The 24,890-nt window shown below is 36.6% G+C and overlaps 1 protein-coding gene across 1 annotated transcript; it reads left to right on the top strand.

Annotated features, from left to right (window-relative positions):
- Positions 1-115: 115 nt before the first annotated feature.
- On the top strand, positions 116-24,234 carry Ctr9 (RNA polymerase-associated protein Ctr9). Its single transcript, XM_089637340.1, has 18 exons — positions 116-269; positions 355-453; positions 594-833; positions 1,802-2,070; positions 2,592-2,787; positions 3,954-4,181; positions 7,034-7,240; positions 7,678-8,000; positions 8,496-8,710; positions 11,076-11,362; positions 12,114-12,376; positions 12,860-13,064; positions 13,777-13,994; positions 15,116-15,245; positions 16,004-16,182; positions 22,659-22,868; positions 23,127-23,353; positions 24,098-24,234. The coding sequence occupies exons 1-18, from the start codon at positions 228-230 to the stop codon at positions 24,100-24,102; spliced, it is 3,543 nt and encodes a 1,180-aa protein (XP_089493466.1). The 5' UTR covers positions 116-227; the 3' UTR covers positions 24,103-24,234.
- Positions 24,235-24,890: the final 656 nt, after the last annotated feature.

Raw genomic sequence — 24,890 nt, 5'->3', positions numbered from 1 at the left:
TGAATTCTTGTCATTAATGTAACGCCATGTTTGGCTATGGTACTATCACCATAGACGAAAACATACAATAACCATAGACACGTTTGAAGATCTGAAACAGTAAATTCATGTTTTTGACATTTGTGAGCATTTCCCACAAAACTTGTGAGCTGTGTTTCTAATTTTATTTTTGTTTTTCGTTTAGCGTCTAGTTATGCGTAAACTTTTGTATTAAACAATCCACTAAGATGTCGGGATCACTAGAGATCCCTCTCCGTGATACGGATGAGGTAAATATGTGTTTTTCTGTATAAATGTAGATTATGACATTCGACAATTACGCCGTCTAACCTAACATTGTTTATTCTTCAATAGGTTATCGAATTGGATCCCGAGCAACTACCACACGGAGATGAAGTCCTGGGTATTTTGCGACAAGAAAGATCGCAACTCAGTACTTGGGTTAGTGTATCGGTATGTATTTTAACAATTTTAACATTATGTATTTATTTTCAAAACAAGAAAGCAACTCAAACGAACATGTATTTTCCTGTTTATATTAATCATTTAAATTGTTTGTAGACATCTTTTACATAATTTATTATTGTTTTCAGCTTGCATACTATAAGCAAAGCAAGATCGAAGACTTCCTCAAGATTTTGGAGGCATCTCGGATTGATGCCAACATTGACTACAGGGACTATGAAAAAGATCAGATGCGGGCCCTGGACATGCTGGCTGCATACTACGTCCAGGAGGCCAACAGAGAGAAGAATAAAGATAAGAAAAGAGACCTCTTCACAAAAGCTACTCTTTTGTATACCACCGCTGACAAAATCATCATGTACGACCAGGTAAGCAATCCTGTTTTTTTTTTAAATTTTAATTTCGATGTCATCAAGTGAAACTTAAGATTGAAATAACTGGGCTACATATATTTCCAATAACATTACGTTAACTTGATTTGGTAAATATTTCCCTAACCGCCGCACTTTTAATAGGAAATTGAACTTCGTTTCAACTTAATTACTACAAGAAACAACTATTTATGTCGGTATAAGTGGTAAAATTACAATTAAAGTTCAAAATTTACTTTATACAGGGTGTATCGGCACTAACCCGACAAACTTTAACCAGCTATTCCTTAGCACATTTGGAGTAAAAAATGTTATGGGCACTTTGCTGTCCGGTAGCATTTTTTTTTCAATTAAAAACAAAAAAATTTCCACACTACATCACTGTCATTGGCATTGCGTTTCGTGTTCAACAGCTGTTTTAAGCAAGTATGTCAAAAAGCGTCTTCGCTCTTTCGCACACACTAAATAATAATAGTTAAAAATGAGACGAATGGTGCCGTGCCATTTCGTTGTGATTGTAGAAGTGCGCCAATATAGGTACACACGTGCATTATTCAACGGAATTCGAATAAAATATTTGCCAGATGAGTTTTCAAACTTTGACAAAGGATAAACAGTGGTGACATGTGGTGAAAATATGAATAGTAAGTTTTTTTATTAAAAAAAAACGTTACCGGACAGCAAAGTGCACATAAGATTTTTTACTCCAAATATGCTAAGGAATAGCTGGTTAAAGTTTGTCGGGTACGTGCCGATACACCCTGTATAACAATCTATTTGCCGCCACTTTGGATTTTTTTTGTATGAAGTGATACTTGCGAAAGTTTAATTTCAATCTAAATATGCATAAATTACTTAGTTAATCCAAACTATATATACTGTGCATGTAAATAGTTGTTTCTGGCAGCAATTATTGAAACAAATAGTAATTTCCATAAGTAACTAATAAGTTATTTTATTTTTAGAACCATCTTTTGGGTCGTGCTTACTTCTGTCTGTTGGAGGGTGACAAGATGGAGCAAGCCGACGCGCAGTTTAACTTTGTGCTGAATCAGTCTCCAAACAATATTCCTTCGCTGCTGGGTAAAGCCTGCATTGCATTCAACAAGAAAGACTATAGGGGTGCCCTTGCCTTCTATAAGAAAGCCCTACGGACCAATCCCAATTGCCCCGCGGCTCTCAGACTGGGAATGGGACACTGCTTCATGAAACTCAACAACCAGGAAAAAGCAAGGTAGGAATTAGAATCAGGCATATACACCTAATTCTGTACGCGGGGGGTATATTCCACGGATTACCATGTAAAAAATCCGTTATAAATAAAGTATAGATAATGGGAGACGGGTCTATTGTATCAAAATCACTCGCAAAATGCCAAAATTAAAACAAATTATTTTTTATTACTACACTATTATTATAAGTGTAGAGTGCATGCACAGGAGTGGGAAAAATGTATAATTCTAATTAGAAGGAATGTTACCTTTAGGTTAGTCTCACACAAGCTCTATACTCTCACGATATATGTGGTCTTGGCCTGTTTCTCCATATCGCTCGCCATATTTCCTAATGGGAATGTATTGCAAGTGATATAGTAAAACAGGCCAAGCCCACGTATATCATGAGAGTAAGTGCTCTTGCATTATGCTTTATTATTATGCTATTTCAAAATTGCTTCAAAAAACTGTTTAAAAACAAAATTGACTGTATTTCTATTTTCCTTACGTTTGTTATCTTTTATTTTCTTAACATTTTTAGATTGGCATTTGAACGAGCTTTGGCATTGGACAGTTCTTGTGTTGGGGCGTTGGTTGGTCTGTCAATTTTGAAATTGAATCTCCAGGATCCAGAATCCAACAAACTGGCTGTACAGATGTTGTCCAAGGCTTACAGTATTGATCCTAAAAATCCTATGGTGCTGAATCATCTGGCTAATCATTTCTTTTTCAAAAAGGTAAGTTTAGATTGCCACTGACCAGTCAGTGGCTGAGTTGGCATCATGTCCGGGTCCCACCCAGGCATTGTGAGTTCATTCCCTAGGTTTGCTAAGTCCTCCGTTATGAAAAAAGCGCCATATTTTACTACCTTTTTGAATTGAGGTATTTTTTTTTTTTTTAAAGAAATGCAAACATTCCTGGGTTATGAATAACAGACAATCTTGGAAAACTCCTAATACCATCATAATAAGCGGAAATCTTGTTGGTGCTATGATGAAGGACTTGGCTAGAAGAGGAATTGAACCCACGATGCATGGGTAACATATTTGTCCACTCAGCTATTAGCTTATCTTATTTCTCTTTGAATTGTTTTTTTTTAATGTGTGAAACCGCACAAGAGTCCAACTGCTCCCAACTGACTGAAGCCGGTGAGTCTATGGCAAGGCTGCCCAACCCCAGGCCCGCGGACCACAATGTGGCCGTGAACGAATTATAAGTGGCCCGCTTGAACCATTTTCAAAAAACCCGCCAATTTGAAAAGGTGTCGCGGGCCCGCGGTAAAACAAACAATGCAGCTTGCGCGCGGTCACCAGTGTTGCCAACGAAGGCGATTTATCGCTATTTAGGCTACTCAGAACGAGAATCAGCGACGAAAAAATCTAACCTGTTGAACTTACTTTTTAAACAAAAATACTCCGGTTTTTGATATAATATTTTTTGCGTCCGAAATAGAATCTTGTAGCCACCCCCCCCCCCACGGAATTCGAAAAATTGTTGTGGGGAATCACATATGATGTCTTTGGGTGCGCGGAATATTTTTTGTCAGCGAAGTTCCGTAACAACCCCCCCCCCCCCCCATGGATTTCAAATATTTTGTGGGGAGCAATCATTTTGAATTTTTTTTGTGGGGTATTATGTTTTATAGAAAGTCTCTAACAACCCCGCCCCCCCCCTATAGAAATAGGAACCGTCAGGTATTCAGTGGCCCACCAGTGATTCAAAATCGTCAACTTCGCCCAACTGTTAAAAAGGTTGGGCAGCCTTGGTCTATGGCATCTTCAATTGTGGTATGTTGTGAGGCTGAAGGTAGTGGGGAGGGAGTGGCGTATCTAGTTCAAATCTCTCTGCCTACCCTCTCTGTCAAAACACGTGTGATGGTCAGTAATTATTATTCCACTACCAGGATTACAGCAAAGTGCAGCATCTCGCGTTGCATGCCTTCCACAACACCGAGAACGAGGCGATGCGCGCGGAGAGCTGCTACCACCTGGCACGTGCGTTCCACGCGCACGGCGACTGCGATCAGGCCTTCCAGTACTACTATCAGGCTACGCAATTCGCACCTGCTGCCTTCGTATTGCCGCACTTTGGCCTGGGGCAGATGTACATCTATAGGGGTGACTCGGAGAATGTAAGTGTATTATTACATTATTTATTTATAACAAACAAAACATCTTTTATTACAATAGTAAATATTTTCATTTATGGAAGATTAAAAGGGAAAATAAGGAGGAAGAGGAAGATAGAAAGGGGATAAGGAAATGCTCTCATATCCCCATCCTAGAAGAAACTGAATAATTAAGATATATGTATGTAGATGTGGGACGCCATTACAGTTCAAAAGTACATACATATTATGTTATATACCTAATTAAGATTGTGGTGAAGCGTGTTATGTGTGTAGGTGCGATACTGTGTTGTACAAGGGTATCACATCTACATACACAAGCACACACTTCACCACAATCTTCTAATGATTGGATTATTTATATAGCGCCGTTTTCGTGAGAAAATCACCTCAAGGGCGCAAAAACATTCTATCACAAGCATTGTCTAAAGAAGAAGGTAGCGCAACACGGCATAATACCCCAAAAATAAATCACAATAACATATCATCGGTGTAAGTGCAAAACTACGAAAGAAACATCTGTAAAAATGTTCAGGAGGGACAAAACACTATCTAGGGATATACATGCCCTTGCTTGCATTTGTACTGAGGATGGTTCATTCGCGGTATTGACTTAAACTGAGAAAAAGCAGTCATATTGGTTTTCAAAATTTGAAAGCACCAATCAATGCGGCTTGTGCAGTTCAACTGAAAGTGCCAAAAAAGTATTTTTAAATTATTGGCTCACACGCGGTATTGAACATACATAGACGATATTATGTAGTTTTAATTTCCAAGCTATTCAATAATTTACCCGATATAATAAAAAGTGAAAGAAACTATTTAAAAATTAAAAAACAACTGACATTAATTTTTTTACAGAAAACCTACACAATGATCGATGATTTTCAAAAATACGCTGTTGCAATTTATTTATGTATTGTTATTTTTTTTACTTTTGTCCTTTTAATACTTAGATACTGTATTTTTGTTGTAATAACGATGCCTACTTTTTATGACCACCTAAACTATTTTGAAATATTATGTATTTATTTAACGCCCAGAGGGCTTTTACATGTAGGTGGTACAATTTTAATGACAGTTTTGAAACATAAGAAAGAAATAATAAAAATAAAATTACATTAAAAAATAATATATGCAAGAAACAAAATTAAAAATAACAAGAACATAAATTAAAAAATACAGCGATTTGACTGGTTTACAAAAATATAACTTCCATTTAGGAATAGTGTTGAAATAAGTCTTTTACGTAATCCACAAAATTCGCAAAGTTAATATTAAATATATCGACATCACCTAAGTATTGGTTTCCCATAGTGTGAAACCGTTGTATTGGGGAATTAGCAATGTAATTGCGCTTATGTGTGTTGCAGTGGAATAGAGTATTTTGTCGTGTTGTTATTGTAGGTATTCGTAAGTTTATGAGTTGCAGAAGTTCGCAACAGTCGAATTTAGAGTTTAGAATCTTGAATAAAAAGTTAAGTCGTTTATTTTACGCCTGTCTTCCAATGTGTGTATTTTTAGAGTATTTAATAAGAAATGATATTGTAAGTCTTCTAGTTGGATATTTAATTTAATATTTATAAAACGTAGAAATTTTTTTTGTATTCACTCAATGTTATTAATGTGAATTTTGTAAGAGGGAGACCAAACTACTGAGTTGTATTCAATTATGCTTCTAACTAGAGATATGTATAACAGTTTAATGGCTTGTATGGAGTTAAAGCTTTTAGTTGTTCTTAATACGAAGCCTAGTGTTTTCATGCCTTTGTTTACAATTTGGTGGATATGATTGGCGAAACTTAGTTTTTCATTCAAAGTAGTTCCGAGATCTCTCATTTCCGTGACTCTTTCTAAAGCTGTATTGTTAATGGAATATTCACGGCCGGCATAGTCCAGTGGTAATGCATTGGACTGCCATTCCGAAGGTCGCGGGTTCGAACCCGGCGTGCGCAAATAAAATTTTATTTGATTAATTTGTGTTATTTCACAATTAATTAATTAAAATAATATATAGTATATTTGCGGCACGTTCCAGAGTGGAAGATACTACCAGTATCGCCCTGGTGTAAGACCACCATTCAGAGTTGAAACGTTGCTCCAAATGGCTTTAGCCGTGTTTAGTGACTAGATCTGAATAGCCAGGTACTTCCCCACCTTCCTCTTTCTCTTCCCCACTTACCTTCAGCCTCACAACATCCCCCAATTGGGGATGCCATAGTCTCACTGGCTCCAGACGGGAGCAGTTTGGACTCTTGTGAGGTATTCACTATAAAAAAAATAAAAATAAAACAGGATTTTTATTTCTGCCGAAAGTCAGGGTTTTGCATTTGTCTACATTTAAAAACAGATTATTTTGTACGCACCAATCTTTAAACTTATTAATATTTGACTGTAGTATTTGGCAATGATTTACATCAGTTATTTTTTTGTATAGCTTGATGTCATCAGCAAAGAGCAATACCTCGACAGACATCGTCGAAGCAATTTGTTATATCGTTAATGAAAATGAGAAACAAAACCGGACCAAGGTGACTACCTTGCGGTAGGCCACTGGACGCACAGAAAGCTTTCGATAGCAAAGATTTTATTTTAACAAATAGTTTACGATTTGATTATTTAATTAGTAAATAGACCAGCTCCCCAGTTAGACCCGAGATTTGTCCACTAACTGGGCAATTGAAATGTTCAATGGATATCATGTATAATAAAAATTATCCTGTATTTACTTTATAAAAAAATAAAAAATATATCATTCTGAATAATGCAGGGGTAACACAGTAAACCACATGGAATACACATTCTCTGATTGAAGGTCAAAGCAACAAACCATAATTTTATTTTATCTTTTCCAGGCTGCCCAGTGTTTTGAGAAAGTACTGAAGGTCCAACCCAACAACTACGAGACTATGAAGATCCTCGGCTCGCTTTATGCCTCGTCCACTTCTCAATCAAAGAGGGACATCGCCAGGACACACTTGAAGAAGGTCACAGACCAGTTTCCTGATGATGTGGAGGCATGGATTGAACTTGCTCAGATTTTAGAGCAGACTGATTTACAGGTAATTAAAAAGTTAAGAGAATAATAACAGAGAGTACCTATAGAACAGCATCGGCCCTATTTTGATTTTTTTCTTGATGATTTAACGACCATAGCTGATTTAATATAATATTCTGTGGCTAAATACTAAAAGGTCCAATGTCAAAATTATCAATTACAGTACAATACAGTCAATTATCTTATGATTTTAAATATTTGGACATGTTGGAAAAGTGGGATAATAAAAATTAAGTATTTGTGCTTGATAGGCATTGGGATTGAAATTTCGTAATGCATAAACGTTTTGTCACGAATTTACTGGCGGGATACTGAAGAATAGAAGTAACATACTGTTATCAGCGCCCCGCTCACTCCTCATCACGCACAAACGCTATCGGCGATAAACCTGTTAATGTGCAAACATAATTTTAAATGCATTTTGACACTGTTATTTTCCAGGGATCACTCGCAGCCTATGGGACAGCCACAAAGATTCTCAAAGAGAAGGTGCAAGCGGACATTCCTGCCGAGATTCTCAACAACGTGGGCTCTCTTCACTACAGGCTGGGCAATCTGAAGGAGGCAAAGGAGAACCTGGAGGAGTCCCTAAAGCGGTCCACCGGGGAGGCGGAACACGACCCGCAGTATTACAACTCCATAGCGGTCACCACCACATACAATCAGGCCCGCCTCAGCGAATCTCTCTGCTCCTTCGATAAGGCTGAAAAGCTGTACAAGGACATCCTGAAGGAGCATCCTAATTATGTGGATTGCTATCTGAGGTGAATATTTCGTTGATAAGTGCGTTGTTTCGGGATGCAGCCTGCAGGGTGAAGATTGCCCTGATCATTGACAGCTTCCCAAGAAGAATGGAAAAGGGCATGCATAATTACACCATTCACCATTCAAGAGATTTTTCTGCTTTGGAAAATAGATTTCGGTTTTATAGTTAAGATTTAGTTACGATCGTGTTGGTACTTCATTCAGTACAATATTTTTTTTTACTTCTTATGTGTAAATTTTGATAGTGTTTAAAATCAACTATGAAATAAAGATAGTAGACAAGTTGAAAAATGCATCGGGTTCCCACTCAGACGTTGTGGGTTCAATTCCTCTGTTAGTTAAATCTCCATCATTGCAGAATTAAAATTTTCCACTAATAATATGAGTGTTTTTAAATATTGTCCAGTTATTCATAACCTGGGAATTTTTGTCTTTTAAATAATTCAAAAGCGGGTCGAAAAGTGTTGCCGAGGAAATAATTTTGTAATTTACAGATTGGGATGCATGGCGCGAGACAAGGGCCAGATCTATGAGGCCAGTGATTGGTTCAAGGAAGCCCTGAGGATCAACAATGAGCACCCGGATGCCTGGTCCCTTCTAGGAAACCTTCACCTTGCCAAAATGGAGTGGGGTCCGGGACAGAAGAAGTTTGAGAGGGTTCTGAAGAATCCATCCACAAATACGGACGCATATGCCCTTATTGCTTTAGGTATTATTCTTATTTTTAGTTTCTATGATAAATGTTATTAAATTAATTTGTGATAGAAAGCACTCACTAATTTGTTATTATATTATATTGTTCATCAAGTATTGGAATGTTAATGCATTCAAAAGGCTGACATCACCAAACACAAATATGATTTAAGATTTTCACGGCCAAAAGTATTTTTGTTATTTGTTTTTGGGGTGTTATGCCGTGTTGCGCTAACTCCTTCTTCAGCCAACACAAGTTATTAATAACACATCTGCCCTGATGATGGACACTGCAATGCTGTCCGAAATGTTGGCTAAAGAAGGAGTTAGCACAACACGGCATAACACCCCAAAAACAAAAATCACCAAACACATTTCAAATGTAGGTAAATGCCGCAATTTGATTTTCCCCGCTTTCTAGTGCTAGCCAAAAATAACTTTTAAAATATTTATAATTTATTAACCCGGGCTGGCAAGAAACTTCAATAAATAAAAAGATATTTTGTTAACCCCAACACGTAGACAATACCATACTTGATAATGTGACATTTTTATTTTTGTCTTTAACTAACCTAGTTGAGGTAATATCTGAAGGCAAAATGAATGTACATATAAGACACTGCAATTGAAGTGCTTCGTACCGTGCATAGGCTCAATTCTTCAATACTGCATATGCAGGGTTCCGGCCTCTTGGGGTTAACCCATTCCACCACTAATAATATGACTTAATTTGAAACAACACTTTAATTATTACAACTTTGATTTCAAAGACACCTTAACACTAAACTTCACATAAAATTAAAACGGTACAACATAGAACTATAATTTTTATTTTGATATTTGTTTAATCTTCATCTCTAGGCAGTTTTGGAAGGGTATGGTATTTTTTGAAACATTCTGACATGTGGAGAGCCACCAAGCATTTCTCACATTCTTATTGTGATTCACTATTCTTTTTCAGTAATGAACACATTTTACAAAGCCTGGACGGGTTTTTTTTTGACAGGATTTGCAGGAATTTGTCTAGGGAAATATGCCCATTGTACAGCCTGTAATCGTAAAGGGCATGCTCCTCCAGATGCCCTTCCTTGCCTCTTGTATGGTAGTAGCGTAATATTCTCTAATATGCTTTCCGCAATACCTATCCTATAGTCGCTATATGTCAACCTTTGCACATTAGACGTATTTTTATATAATGCAATGGTATTATATAAGGTCAAGTCGGCCAATTAAAAAATTTGTATCCCTTGGAGTACCTCCGCAAAGACGGAAAGGCGTTTCGCCGGCTTAGTGCTTTAATACCATAATATATCACGCCGGCTTCGTGTGTCAATGGGTTAAGGCGATGCCATACGTAGTAATGCAAAATCATGTGTTTTTAGTTTGAAAATTTAGTCGCCTAGAAATGTTTCAGATGCTTTAATTAAATACTGCGAGTAGAATACATCTTGGCCTTTAAATAATCGAGTATTTTTTAGATAAGTCTTTTTATAAGCCCAGAAAAAAATTATGTATAAGGCCTATGAAAACTGCTTTGAAGTTCAAAATCTCCTACTTACGAACCGATTTTCGGTTATGATTTTATTGTATAATGTGGCAAATTAAGTTATTTTAAAATGATCGAAAAAAAATTAAATGTTTATGCCTGAACATCCACAAAATAAAATTAAAGGCACTTTTTGGCCATGTTTTTTTCTTGCATAAATCAAAACAGGCGGATTGTGTTAAGCGGGAATTTAAACCTTATCGCCATCTACGTAAGGGTTGTTATTGATAGCGGCTCAATTTAAAATATTACACGACGTAGTGCATCGCCATGAATGTTGAAGGAAAGACCAATGGCCAGACGAAGTGGTGGATAGTATCAGTATCGCCCTGGTGAAAGACCACCATTCGAATTGAAACTTTACTTGAAATGGTATTCCTTCCCTTCCTCAAATCCTTCAGCCCACAAAATACCCCAAATTGGGTATTCCATATTTCCACTGGCAATTGTGACTCTAGTGCTCTTAATCACGCAAAAATAAAATGGTATTCGTTTTCTACTCACAGTGGGTAGTCACTGTTGGTTTGTAGAATTGACGTAAAACCGGTACAGTAGAAAATTTAACTGGTGTAAATTTTGTAGGAAATATTTTGTACTAGAGTTTATCCTTCCACGAACACGAAAGACACAAATATAAATACGAGATGAGGAATACTTGTATTACATTATTTTATGCTTGCGGTTGGGACCTTTACGAAATTGATTCTTTACAAGATTGGCATACAATATTCATAGAAATATATGGGATAGCAATGCCTTTCCTGCCATTGAATTTGGATCTGCAGATCTTCCCTTCCCTTATATAGTGTGTTAAAGAAAATAAAAATTCTTCCAGGTAATGTTTGGCTACAGACGCTGCACAACTCCTCCAAAGACAAGGATCGCGAGAAGCGCCACCAAGACCGGGCCCTCGCTATGTACAAGCAGGTGATGCGCAATGACCCCAAGAACATCTGGGCGGCCAACGGCATCGGGGCCGTCCTGGCGCACAAGGGCTGCATCAACGAGGCCAGGGATATCTTCGCGCAGGTCCGCGAGGCCACAGCAGACTTTTGCGATGTCTGGATGAACATTGCGCACATCTATGTCGAGCAGAAACAGTACATAAGCGCTATTCAAATGGTGAGTTTCAAAAGATTATGATTTGATGTGGTGCTGGAGAAGAATGCTCAGGATTCCATGGACAGCCAGGCGAACTTATATATCCATTCTGGAAGAAATAGTTATTTACAATATGTGGTCAACTGTCATCCTACAGTGCATCCTGTGATATTTTGAACACATTGTTCACCAAACAGAGAACTCTGTGGTTTCTTTATGGAGGGCATTTTTAAGGAAACGAAGGAGAGGCAATTCTGAGGAGAAAAAAGGCAAATGGGGTGGGTAGGAATCTAGTAATCAGTGTGTCCCGGAGTGATGGACGAATGATCTATCCCTCCCGCTGCGGCGCAAGGCGATGGATCAAGATGTCCAGTTGAAGAGGTCAAAAGGTGTCCCCAAACCAGCCTCTCCCAATCCGGCACGCCACGCAGCTGGTGGGCAGGGGCATCCTGAACACACCTCACCCAATAACCATTTGGGGTGACTTGACTGGGGTGACAGAGGTGTTGGTCATCCAATAAATGGTTCGCGGAGCGACAGTACCCAAACCCGCCTCCAAAATTGAGATTAATTTAGTATTCAAATTCTGTGAAACAACTGACCCAACATGTAATTATATCAACTTTCATAGAACTTGAATATTAACTTGGAATTATGATGAATATTCACTTTTGCGAAACAACTGGCCGTAAAGGTTTATGCCTAATTCTCTGATCCCTTACTTTTAGTTTCACAGAACCTGTCTTAACATATTATTTATTCAATTCCCCAGTACGAGAATTGTCTTAAGAAATTCCACCGCTACCACAACGTGGATGGACTGGTCTATCTCGCGCGTGCGCTGTCATCGGCAGGGAAACTGCGTGAGGCGCGAACCGCCTTATTGCGCGCAAGACGCGTGGCACCCCATGACCCCGCGCTGCTGTACAGCACGGCCTTGTTACTCAGGAGGCTGGCTGCCCACGTCCTGAGAGATGACCGCAGTAATTTGAACACCGTCCTGGGGGCTGTGCATGAATTGGGACTAAGTCTCAAGTAAGAACTTTGTTTATATTATGTATTTACAATTTATATGGTGGTGTTTAACAGCCACATAATGAACAGTGTTGCCATAAGTGAAAAAGTTTTCCCATAAGGAAGAAGGTGTTGCACATAGGGAAATGGTAAAATACAGGGAATAAACAAGAACGAAACATTGACAGGTAAAGTGAAAGAGTTGGTTCTCAGTTAATAATCTCACACTAAAGGAAGTTGTCATTATTTACCTCCTATATTCATCTGTTGGGATTGTGACCTATTGTCTGAATACGTTTTCATTTACAAGGTTTTTATTTATGTACATACATACAAACTCCATGGTAACATTTGTAAACCTCCACTTCTAAAATTTAAAATACAAATTAATACATTAACATTTGAATGAAATAAAAACAAAGGCAGAGAGTTCTGAACAAATAATTTTCCAATTCCGCTTTATTATATACTTTTGGAAGAACTTATAACAAAATTTGTACTTAGGTATTTCTCCTACCTATCAACCCTCGCCGTCGATGGCGAACGTCAGCGCTACGACCCTCAGTTGGCAGGCTTGGAAGCTCGGCAGTGTCAGGACCTGCTGTCTCAGGCCCAATACCACGTGGCCAGAGCCAGGAGGGCTCACGATGAGGAGCGCAGCCAGAGGCGCAAACAGGAAGTGGAGAAGGAGAACTTCAAAAAGAGACAGGTTAGGACTGTTTTCATTGTGTAATAGAATAGGTTCAATAGACCTGAAGTAGAGACAGGTAAGGACTTTTATTGTGGTGTTATTGTGAAGTAGGGACAGGTAGTAACTCTACTGAAGTAGAGACTAAAAATTACATTGACAGTGTATGTAATTTATAATTTATTTATATTTATATATAAGAGTGATACATGAAATCTCTGGTCGAAACTGAAACTTCGGTCAGTCACTACTTATTTATTTGTTCCATGGTTCCTTTGCAACCTCTCCCTCTTTCACATGAATGACACATGTCACAGCATGTTACATTACAATTCAGCTCTCAACGGTTGGACCATATATTGTGCCATGCATGTTTGATGGGACTTACAACTCATGAAAGCTATCTACATAATATATTTTGACTAAATATGTAATAGAAAAAATGCAATTCAAATCTGTGACATTATTTTCATTTACTTAGGCAGGGTTTACATATTTCTAAAGCCTCAATCATAATATGGATCAATAAAAATAAAAAACCGACAAACGATAAAAATCATGCACAAATAAATTACTGAGAAAAATTTAATTTGGTCTATTCTTTTTCTTTTCCTCATTCTTTTCACGACACAAAATTAGTCATTTAATTAAACAACTACTTCCAACCACACAAAATCTTGTTTCTCAAAGGATCAAAATTTATTAGAATTAAATTAATGTTTTTTGTACCCAGGAAGAGGAGCGCAAGCGCCGCGTCGAGGAGATGGCTAAGAGCACCGTGGAGATGCTGCAGAAGCGCAAAGACTTCCAGGAGAAGACCAAGAACGCGCTGGTCATTGACATGCCGGCCGAAGCCAACAAGAACCGGCGAGGCGGGGGCCGGGGCCGGAAGGACGACTACGTCTCGGATTCTGGTGGCAGCGGGGATGACGGGGCCCCCAGGGAACCGGGGTACGAATAACCCCATTTTAAATTTCATTAACCTAATTTTGAATTCTACAGCTGGAGGTGAAAGCCAGTTGGCCCACGCCAACCCAGCCAATTACATACATCTGCATATCAGTGCTTTTGCATAGAATTTGGTACATTCCACAGAGTCATCATAAGTGTGGCAGTATTGTGCGTGAATCGGATATAGCTAACTAACTATACATCATGCGTTTTACAGCAGGGGTAGGCAGAGAAGATATATTATCACGTACCGTTGTCTTTGTTCATTGCTACTGTTTTTCAGTTTGGATTATATTACTCTGTGCTGTGTCATAATAGGATAATAGTCTGTAAACAAATCTAACAAATAAATGAATGATCGGTTACTTGGTCGAGCGGTCCAAAGCTTCGAGTTCCCACTGCGGCTTCACGGGTTCAATCCTCTGCTATCTAATTATCCATTATTACACAAGCAACATTTTCATTGTTATGATTGTAGTAGAAGGAAATCAACTGCTGTCATGTTATTCGTAATCTGGGAATGTTTGACTTTCATTTTAAAAAATACAAACAATTTATTCAATATATCACGGTGTTAGGAAAATAGTGGTACAAACAGGAAACTGTTGAATCTACATAACGTAGAGAACCCAAAAAAAAAAAACAAATACAAAATCTCTTTTTTTTTTTCAGCAGCTTTTTTTTTTTCGGCAACTTAAGGGTTAAAAAACTATTATGTCGTTCAAGCCTATACATTTTATTTATGTTTCAATAATAGAATGACACATTAAATATTATCTCAAGAGCTGCATTACTTCTGAATGATTAAAGTATGATTCATGGATGTGCACAGAACATTATTTGTTTTGTTATTTGATGACCAAATAAATTGAAGTACATTTTGAATTTATTCATGTGAGAGGGCTTACAACTCCATTGTTTTAGTAACATAATATGTATCTGCATAGATTCCAAATTCACTGCAGCAAGTAGAGAATAGCCAGTATGTAAAAATACTTCAGTCGGCTGGTTTCAGCTTCACTCTTACATTGAGGTTAGGAAATTATCTGATTTTGCTAATAATTTATGTAAAAGTTAAACATTCTTGGTTATATTTTGATGTTGTGTTATCTGTCTTTCAGTGCGGAGAAAAGTAGGAAGAGAAAGAGGGAGCCCGGTGAGAAGAAGACAAGGAAAAAGAAGGAGAAGGGAGCGGAAGGTGGATCTGGTTCGGACAGTGATAAACCAAAAACCAAAAAGGGAAGAAAGAAGGTATGTAACGAATGTCAAAAATGTTACATAAATACAATATAACAACAACCTTTTTTCTCGCATTAAGTTTCAAAACAAATATGAATATCATTGTTTTATGATATATACACTGTATTGAAAAATATATATAAATATTATATATAAACTCGTATTGAAATTGGGAAACTGGTGATTCTATGTCACAATCTTTTCACTTTTAATAAATTTTTTAGAGCCAACTTAAGAGTTTAAAAAAAAAATTGTGCCGGGTTTACACTTCGATGCATCTTAAAAGAGCAGATATTAACCCCCTATTGGCTGATTTTTTCAGTTATTAACATAATAAATTTAAGACAAATTTCAGTGTGTAAATTTCTTGACACCGGAGCTCACAGATTGATAGCTTTTTTTGATTGAGATAACAAGTTTTGCTCACATGTTAGTTCGGCGGTGTCCATGTCCCTCTACCAATCGCAGCTAGCCCCTGAAGTTGCTTTTCCCAGTTTTGTCTGGTGCAAGCAACTGACTGATGTGATGCAGCTTAGTATTTACTTATAGGATTTCCTTCATGTGATATGTAAAATGCTTCAAGAATGTGTAGAAATTATATAAATGGAACTTTTTTTTTTTCTTTACTATGGCGACACCGATTTTTATTTATTGGTTTTAAATGTAAAGTTATGATAAACTTTCTAATCTGACAACAGGAAAAATGGCATAACTCTATCATATCAAAATATTAGCTAAATTCGTTTGATTCATCTTGTTTCTATTTCAAGGGGAGCGCCAAGGAGTCGAAAAAGAAGGATGTGGCGGAAGGGCTGAGTGCCAAGCAGAAGATGCGTATTGTGTCCAAAGCAACCATCTCCACCAGCGAGTCTGAGGACAGTGACAAGGGGCAGTCCAGCTCCAAAATGAGCGCCAGGAAGAGAATTGTTCAACGATCAGATAGTGAAGGGTAAGCACTCTAATCCATTTATTTTACCTAATTGCTTTAACAGTAGTTAAGTCACTGAGCCCGAATTCCGGGACCATCTCGGGTCTTCAGTAGGTCAGGTCAGACCAATGACTAAGTCTATGGGGAAATAGTATGGGGGAATTGGGGTATTTTCGCAAACTATGAATACCGTTTATAATGTGTGGAAGATTTAAAGTTTATTGTTCTGATTATGTTCATCATTTTAATAGAAATGTGTAATTTTAAAAACAATCTAAAACCGAACATATATTCCGAAACGGTTCCAACTGGTTACAACGTCATTATGAAGTAGAAAACGCCACTGGCTGGTAAGACAGCTGGCACCGAAATTGCCCAGTGTGATGTCAACGTCTCCATATTCACAAATAAAAATGAACTTGTCATTTGACACGGAATTTGCAACATGCTTCTTCACATATAAAAAATTAATGTTTGCAAGTGACAAATCGACAAGCTAGAATAATAGTAAAATAGATCATTTCCTTGCTAATCAAATAAAAATTATTTTAGTATGCTTGGAGCATTTATTAAAGTTAAAAATACCACAAAATCGAAGCAAGTGCGGGGTCAATCCGCACCAAATCATCCAGGCCATGTCACCCACCATCTCAGATTTTGATGAAACTTTAAATTTTTAATCCTTCCATATAGATAAGAAAATATACCAAATTTTACCTTCCTACCTCAACTCGTTTTTTTTTTATGGGCAGTTGAAGTTTGGGCAAAATAAGCGTTTTTACATATTCCGAGCACTCCGGAAGAGCTTGTACCTTCAATGAAAAAAAATTGTATCTTTGTCATTTATAGTGCAAATGCAATGAAAATTTTCAATATTATCAAGAAAACTATGCTGATTGCAGAAAAAAATAAATAAACCCTTTACATTTATCTACTTGACTTTAAAAAATTACCAAAAGTAATTTTTTAAGTAATTTTTGGGACGGAAAAGGTACTTTACAAAAAAGCAATATCTCGGGAAGGTACAGTGTTAATGAAGTAATTTTTTTTTTATTCATATCTACAAATAGCATAGAATCACATACAAAAATAAAATTCATGGCATTTTACTTGCTTCAATAAATAAAATCCATTTTAAACTTTTTTCAAACTTTTTGTAATTTTTTTTTTTATTCTTATCTACAATAAACATAGTACAACCTAAAAAAATAAAACTCCTGGTATTTTGTGTGCTTCACAGTGTAGAAACGTTTTTAAAATAAGCTGCAACAGTTATTTTGTGAGGCGGACGTGTTTTAACCGCTCCGGTTTGTTTGATCCTTTCAGAAGGTTTCCCTTGCTAAGAGATCGCTGAAAATTGTTCAGCATCCGTGTTTTATATAGTGCTTACCTTCTTATTTCACGAAATGTGCGTAACTTCTACCGTTTAGCCGGAATTTGCAATTATTATAGCATTTTAAACCGATTAATTTTTAAAAGTGAAGCTAGAACGAAGATTTCTCAATGCAGTCGAAGATTTTATACCTGACTCAAGTGTCAAGTGGTGTTGGGAATTACGGGACCTTTTCAACCGAGGATGTCTGCATGGAGGACAGATAAGCCATATTTTGTTTAAAGTTTTTGTCTTTGTTTTTATTTTCTGTTTTTGTTTATGTATTTTGTTACAGATGACACTAATAAACTTCACTTTGACTTTGGTTCAAGATTTTGCTTATGATAGCCTGCGATAAGCGAGCCCTAAGGGTCTGAGACAGAGGTGTGAAATCGTCGGATCACGACAATAGAAAGAATGTATTGGAGCCAGGAAGGAGTCTGAAAGGGTCGAGAGGATGCACTAGGTGGCATGAAAGGCTGGGAGGTGACTGGAGAGACTAAGGTAAACTAGGATGAAGTGATTTTGCACAGCGGTGCTGCCAAGGTCTGTTATCTACGTGAGGATATTGTGTCGGCGCTCTTTATTGGCAGCAGACACATGTCAGCGCTATATTAGCGGCGGACACATGCCTGAACGGATGACGAGCCTCGTGCTGGCACAGTTGGTGGACGGGGTAGTCTCTCTCCCTGCAGCAGCTGGTACAGTTCCTTCGCTACCTAGGACTCTTGCAGCAGAGTCTCCATCTTCTGTCTTCGTCGAGCGTCACAGCGGTGCTGCCAAGGTTTGTTGTCTATGTGAGGATGTTGTGTCAGCGCTCTTTATTGGCAGCAGATACATGTCAGCGCTATATTGGCGGCAGACACATGCCTGAACGGATGACGAACCTCGTGCTGGCACAGTTGGTCTAAATAACAAATGTAGATCCTAGGAAATAAATTGTACAGCGCCCTTGAGGTGATTTTTCACAAAAACGGCGCTATACAAATTATCCAATTATTATTATTATTAAATCTTTATCATACAGAATTGTTCTAGGTTTTTTTAAATCTAGATACAAAAATAAATAAAATCCATTTTAAACTTTTTTCAAACTTTTTGTGATTTTTTTTATATCTATTTTTAGTTTGTAATTGGGCAAGTTATAGTTTAGGTATATAGCTAGTAATATAGGTTGAATGAATGGACTAATATCAAAGAAACAGTCCTAGAGACAAGTCACTACATGGAAATGATGTATCTGCAACAAGAACAAGACAGAACATGAAAATTACTATCTGCCTCATCACTAAGTTTGCAGGATACTACATGCTTTGTTTCCTCTGACATGCTTAGTTCTGAGTCAGCTTCAAAGCAGTGATCATCTATATAAATACAGTAGTTGTTTCATGTTATGGTGTACGTTGTTAAAATGTCTCTAATCGAAACAAGTTTAGTTAAATGTAGTGTGGGACAACATAATGGTACTGAATGTCACAAAAAAAGTTATACTAAGTCAGAGAAATTAACGAGTGTGGATTTGTTAAGTGAATTTGAAAAAAAGCTTATTCAACAAAGAAGTTTTGTATCTACAGACTTGGTTTTCAACATTTGTGAGCACCACAGAATATTTAACTTAAATAAATATGAAACATTTCAAAAAGCTTGTTTTGACCCGTTCCAAAGCCACAAAAGGAAAATTACAAAAACTTTAAGAACAGTATCCTTGGAATTTTCAGAGAACATTAATACCATTCTAAAAGTAACTAATAAAGCAATCCCTGGACAAAAAATTTGTAATGCATGCAGAGCAAAAATTAGTAAGAGCCAAAACCTTAACAATGAAATTGAAGAGCTTAACACTTTTCAAGAAGACATAAGTGAAGTTGAAAATGTTTTAAACAAAGAAATTTTTTTACAAGAAATCAACACTTCTTTAACTGACATTGGAGAATCTCCATTTAAACTACATGGAATACCATCCCACAGTAAGTCTAGTTACGCTAAACGGAAGTTAGATTCTGCTTGTTCAACCTTAAAGAAAAAAGTAAGTAAAGTTTTAGAAAAAGAATTTTCCCCAGTAAAATGTGATGCAAAAATACCAAGATGTATTCAAGAAAAAGCTAATGACATGGACAGGCTTGTTGAGTTGGTTAAAAAAAAATTGGAAACACAAGTTACACGCCGTGAGAGAATTCAGCTTCTAACTCTCGCTCCAACTTCGTGGAGTAGAAAAAAGGTTGCTGAAGAATTCAGTGTTGGTGAATACTCAGTTCGTAAAGCACGAGAGCTACTAAATGAAAATGGTATCATTGCTTTACCTGATCCAAAAAAAGGAAAACCATTAGACCAAGGAACAGTTACTTTGGTTAAAAATTTCTACCAAAACGATGAATTTTCTCGTGTTATGCCAGGGAAAAAAGATAAAGTTAGCATAACCAAAAATGTTTATGAACAAAAAAGACTATTGCTTTGTAACCTGAATGAACTTTATGCTACCTTCAAGTTTGAATACCCTGCTTCAAAAATTGGGATTTCGAAATTTTGTTGGTTGCGTCCCAAATGGTGTGTGCCAGTAGGTTCTCCAGGCTCTCATTCTGTCTGCGTTTGTGCAATTCATCAAAATGTAGTGTTGCTTCTTAATGCTTGTGACAGTGAAGAAACGTACAATGATTTAATGGACTACTTAGTGTGCTCAAAGAACAATAGAGACTGTATGCTTCGACATTGCGATAAGTGTTCAACATCTAGTGAAAATCTTAAGAAACATTTGTTAGAAAAATTTGAAGAATGGGACCAAGAAGATGAAATTACATACAGTGCATGGGTAACTACTGATAGAACACAGCAGGTTTCAGTTACAGTTCCCTTTCATGAATATGTAGAACATCTTGTGAAGAGTCTTGTAAAACTTCTTCCTCATTCTTTTATAACAAAGTCTCAATCAAAATATCTCAAAGAGTCCCTAAAAGCACAGCTTCAGATAAATGAAGCTGTTGTGTTATTAGACTTCAGTGAAAACTTCTCCTATGTTATCCAGAATGAAGTCCAGGGTTACCACTGGACGCAAGACAGTTGTTCACTCCACCCAGTGGTAATTTACACTTGTGAAGAGCCTGGCAAAGATCTCACAGTGTCAAGCTTGTGTGTAATTTCAGATGACTTGGAACATGATGTAAGTTTCGTTTACGAAACTCAAAAAATTGTTGCTCAATTTTTAAATCAAAAATTTCCCCAAATTCAAAGTGTTCATTATTTTACTGATGGTTGCGCAGCGCAATATAAAAACTGCAAAAACTTTTTGAATCTGTGTCACCATCAAAAAGACTTCAACTTGAAAGCATGTTGGTCGTTTTTTGCTACGAGTCATGGGAAATCTCCCTGTGATGGAATAGGTGGAACAGTAAAACGTCTTCTAACTAGAGAAAGTTTGCAACTTGGCCCTGGCAACACTATCACAACTGTAGACAAAACTTTTAAGTTTTGTCAGTCGAGAGTAGAAAATATATATTTTTACTTGCTGAGAAAAGAAAGCTTATTCACTTGCAGGCAACAATTACAGTAGCGTTTTTCACAAGCTAAAACAATACCAGGCACTCGAGGTTTCCACTGCTTTGTTCCTCTGTCTGAAAATGAAGTTGGCACAAAAAGGATAAGTTCAGATTCAGATTATGCTTTGATTTTTAACTTCAGTGGGGAACGAAATCGCTCTGAGCAACTAAGTATGGTACAAATTTGTACAAACTCTTATGTAGCTTGCGTATATGACAACCATTGGTTTTTTGGACTTGTGGTTTCCAAAAATGAAGACGAGTGTGATGTATCAATCAAGTTTATGCATCCTTTTGGCCCAGCTCCATCCTTTTACTGGCCACATCAAAAAGAAGATATTTGTTTTGTTCCACTACAAAATATTTTTAATATCGTTGACCCTCCCACAACAAAAGGTTCAGGAAGAGCTTACTACTTTCTTGAAAAAGACGTTCATCATGCTGATCAAAAGTTCAACCATCTTATGGGTCAGATCAAGAATAAAAGTAAAAAATGAACTTGAACATTTATTTGTAAACAATATTATTGTAATGTACTTTCATTTAACCTAATCCTACATTGCCTGTTTTATTTTTATTGTATTTGTTTTTTAAAGAGTTAACTTTGTATTGAAAAGAGTTAAAAAATTGATCTTGTTATAAAATATTGCTATGGTGTATGCATTCAGGGTAAGGAACAAGGTACATTATTTTGTTGGTGCCTTAAGCTTACATTGCAAGCTTACCAGCATGTTGTAAAGGACCGAATAAGTTTGACTTTTTTTATTTGCAAATACAGTATCTAGATTTTAAAAAACTTGGAACAATTCTGTATGATTAAGATTTCTCATTTTAAAAACGTTTCTACACTGTGAAGCACACAAAATACCAGGAGTTTTATTTTTTTAGGTTGTACTATGTTTATTGTAGATAAGAATAAAAAAAAAAATTACAAAAAGTTTGAAAAAAGTTTAAAATGGATTTTATTTATTGAAGCAAGTAAAATGCCATGAATTTTATTTTTGTATGTGATTCTATGCTATTTGTAGATATGAATAAAAAAAAAATTACTTCATTAACACTGTACCTTCCCGAGATATTGCTTTTTTGTAAAGTACCTTTTCCGTCCCAAAAATTACTTAAAAAATTACTTTTGGTAATTTTTTAAAGTCAAGTAGATAAATGTAAAGGGTTTATTTATTTTTTTCTGCAATCAGCATAGTTTTCTTGATAATATTGAAAATTTTCATTGCATTTGCACTATAAATGACAAAGATACAATTTTTTTTCATTGAAGGTACAAGCTCTTCCGGAGTGCTCGGAATATGTAAAAACGCTTATTTTGCCCAAACTTCAACTGCCCATAAAAAAAAAACGAGTTGAGGTAGGAAGGTAAAATTTGGTATATTTTCTTATCTATATGGAAGGATTAAAAATTTAAAGTTTCATCACAATCTGAGATGGTGGGTGACAAATCCAAAATTTTCTGGATGATTTGGTGCGGATTGATCCTGCGTTGAGTTATACCTATCTTTAATAAATTAAAGATGCATCATTATTAATAGGGTTATTTCATTTATCAGAATTGATTTTAATTTGTATTATTATTTCCGTAGATCCAAGAGTCGCTCTCGCAGTCGTTCCAAATCTGGAAGCAGATCCCGTTCCAGGTCTAAGAGTGGATCGAGATCAAAGTCCAGGTCCAAAAGCGGATCGAGATCAAAATCACGGTCCAAGAGCAGGTCACGATCTAAGAGCGGTTCACGATCCCGTTCCAGGTCAAAGAGCGGTTCTAGGTCAAAGAGTGGATCTCGCTCTAGATCAAGGTGGGTTCATAATAACTATTTTAAGCTTACTGTTTTAATTAACTTTTAGTATGATAAATTATGTAATATATAGACATACACAATGTTTAGTGGTCCCCTTGTGGAAACAATAACAGACCCATGTGAAGATGCCATTAAAGAAGAAATAATATTTTCGACAGTACTTAATTATCTAAAAATGGCAACACAACATAACCATAGATCATAAGCATGTGTCCACAATACATTATTTTATTTAAAATCTGCATTCTATTTCAGATCCAAAGGAGCATCCCGCTCGAGGTCGAAGAGTGGTTCCCGGTCAAAGAGCCGGTCACGTTCCAAGAGCGGGTCCCGCTCGAAAAGCAGGTCCCGTTCCAAGAGCAGGTCCCGATCCAAGAGCGGGTCCAGGTCTCGTAGCGGATCTCGGGATTCAAAGGGGTCGGGTGGATCGAGGCCCGACACCCCCATCTCGAGGAAGTCTGTTTCTGCATCAGAAGATGAGGGTAAGAATAAAATAAATTCAAGTCCTATGAGTTTTTGCTTTTTTGCATATATTGTGTTCTTCAATTCTCAAATTGTGAAAATTTATTTATTAGTAATTGGAGTTTCAAAATTTTGGTTAAACTTGTTGAATTCCGATGCACGCTTATAAGCAAAAAAACTTGGGATTGTGTATTGATGTGATGATGATATTTGTGTACAATTCTACCTGCGGGTATTTATTGTTATTTGTGAGAATGGGAGAAGTGTATACAATCATCTATTTGAGTATTGTGTTCCACTCAACTCTGGTTGCGAAACATAAAGCTCTGAGTAAAAGTTGTCCAAAGCATATCAGGTCGCGAAGAACAATGTCGGATGTGCAAATTTGTAGTTTTGCAGTAGAGCTGTTTAAAGTTTCCTTTCTGCATTTTACTGTTTTTTTAGAATAAGAAATATTTTGTTGTTTGATATTTTGCATTAATCCCTATTTATTTAATTGAAGAAATATATTATATTAAATACTGTAAAAATGCAGAAACAAAACTATAAACAACTATACTGCCAAAACTTACAAATTCGCACATCCGACATTGTTCTTCGGGACCGTCGATATATGTATTTACTGCGTATTGCAATAATCATAATGTAGGATGCCTTTTTGAGAGCCAAAAATGATCTTATTATCAACAAAAATCACTTGCACAAACAACCATAAGTACCATTTACTTGAATTTAATTTAAATGTATTTTACTTTTCTTTTCAGGTTGAAGACACACTTATGGCTGATTACTACGGCTTATATTAGTTTGTTGAAAACCTCTGTTCTACTATTTTGTGACCACAACAATTTGATGTTCTTCATAGATATTTTGTGAACCAGTCAATCAATAAATATTACTTATCGCAATTTATCGATTTTTACTTTGTACTGGGGGTTAGCTCGTCCTAATACATTGTCAGGACCAAAAAGTTACATATATATTATCCATAAAAATGACGAATTTCACACAGCATAAAGATGTCATAGCTAACACATGCTGTATGGAAACGAATAATCCAATAACACTTTCCATTCCTTCAATAACACAATATCGTGCTAGTGGAGGAATGAAACATAAATATCGGCAAACCATTCAACAGTCAATGAGTACGAGAATGAGCCGTGAAAAGTACTCATCTTCTCGTGGGAAATGTCAACCGTGTACTATGTACCTTGTTGGGCACGCAAATCAATGATGCTAGTTCTAAGAAAGCCTGTATCTGATTATTATGGCAATCTATACATTAGTTTCGTACAGACACTCCACACAATGCACATGAGCCGTTCCCAATTAGCAAGAAAGTAACTATAAATAAATAAATATGTACTTGACAATTGGATGGGAAAAACGCTATTATAGTCATAATTGATTTCATAAACTTGCCCTTTTGACTGCTATTTATTCGCTAGTTGGGAGTAGCTCACATGCATTTTGTGCAGGTCTGTACGAAGCTATTAAAATAGAAGAATCTATCAAACGGTCCGCTCTTCTCTACATTAAGTAAAATTACATACT

Source organism: Hesperophylax consimilis, chromosome 11 (assembly GCF_061612785.1).
Source record: "Hesperophylax consimilis isolate HC1 chromosome 11, BYU_Hcon_1.0, whole genome shotgun sequence".
NCBI classification, from domain to species: domain Eukaryota; kingdom Metazoa; phylum Arthropoda; class Insecta; order Trichoptera; family Limnephilidae; genus Hesperophylax; species Hesperophylax consimilis.
This window is presented reverse-complemented; position numbering and strand designations above follow the sequence as displayed.

What these genes read in the sequence shown, in the direction of transcription:
- Ctr9 (XM_089637340.1), top strand. Translation starts at nt 228, where the DNA reads ATGTCGGGATCACTAGAGATCCCTCTCCGTGATACGGATGAG. An exon ending in CTCTCCGTGATACGGATGAG is followed by an intron (nt 270 to 354) that starts GTAAATATGTGT and finishes ATTCTTCAATAG; the next exon opens with GTTATCGAATTGGATCCCGA. An exon ending in CCAAAAAGGGAAGAAAGAAG is followed by an intron (nt 15,246 to 16,003) that starts GTATGTAACGAA and finishes TTCTATTTCAAG; the next exon opens with GGGAGCGCCAAGGAGTCGAA.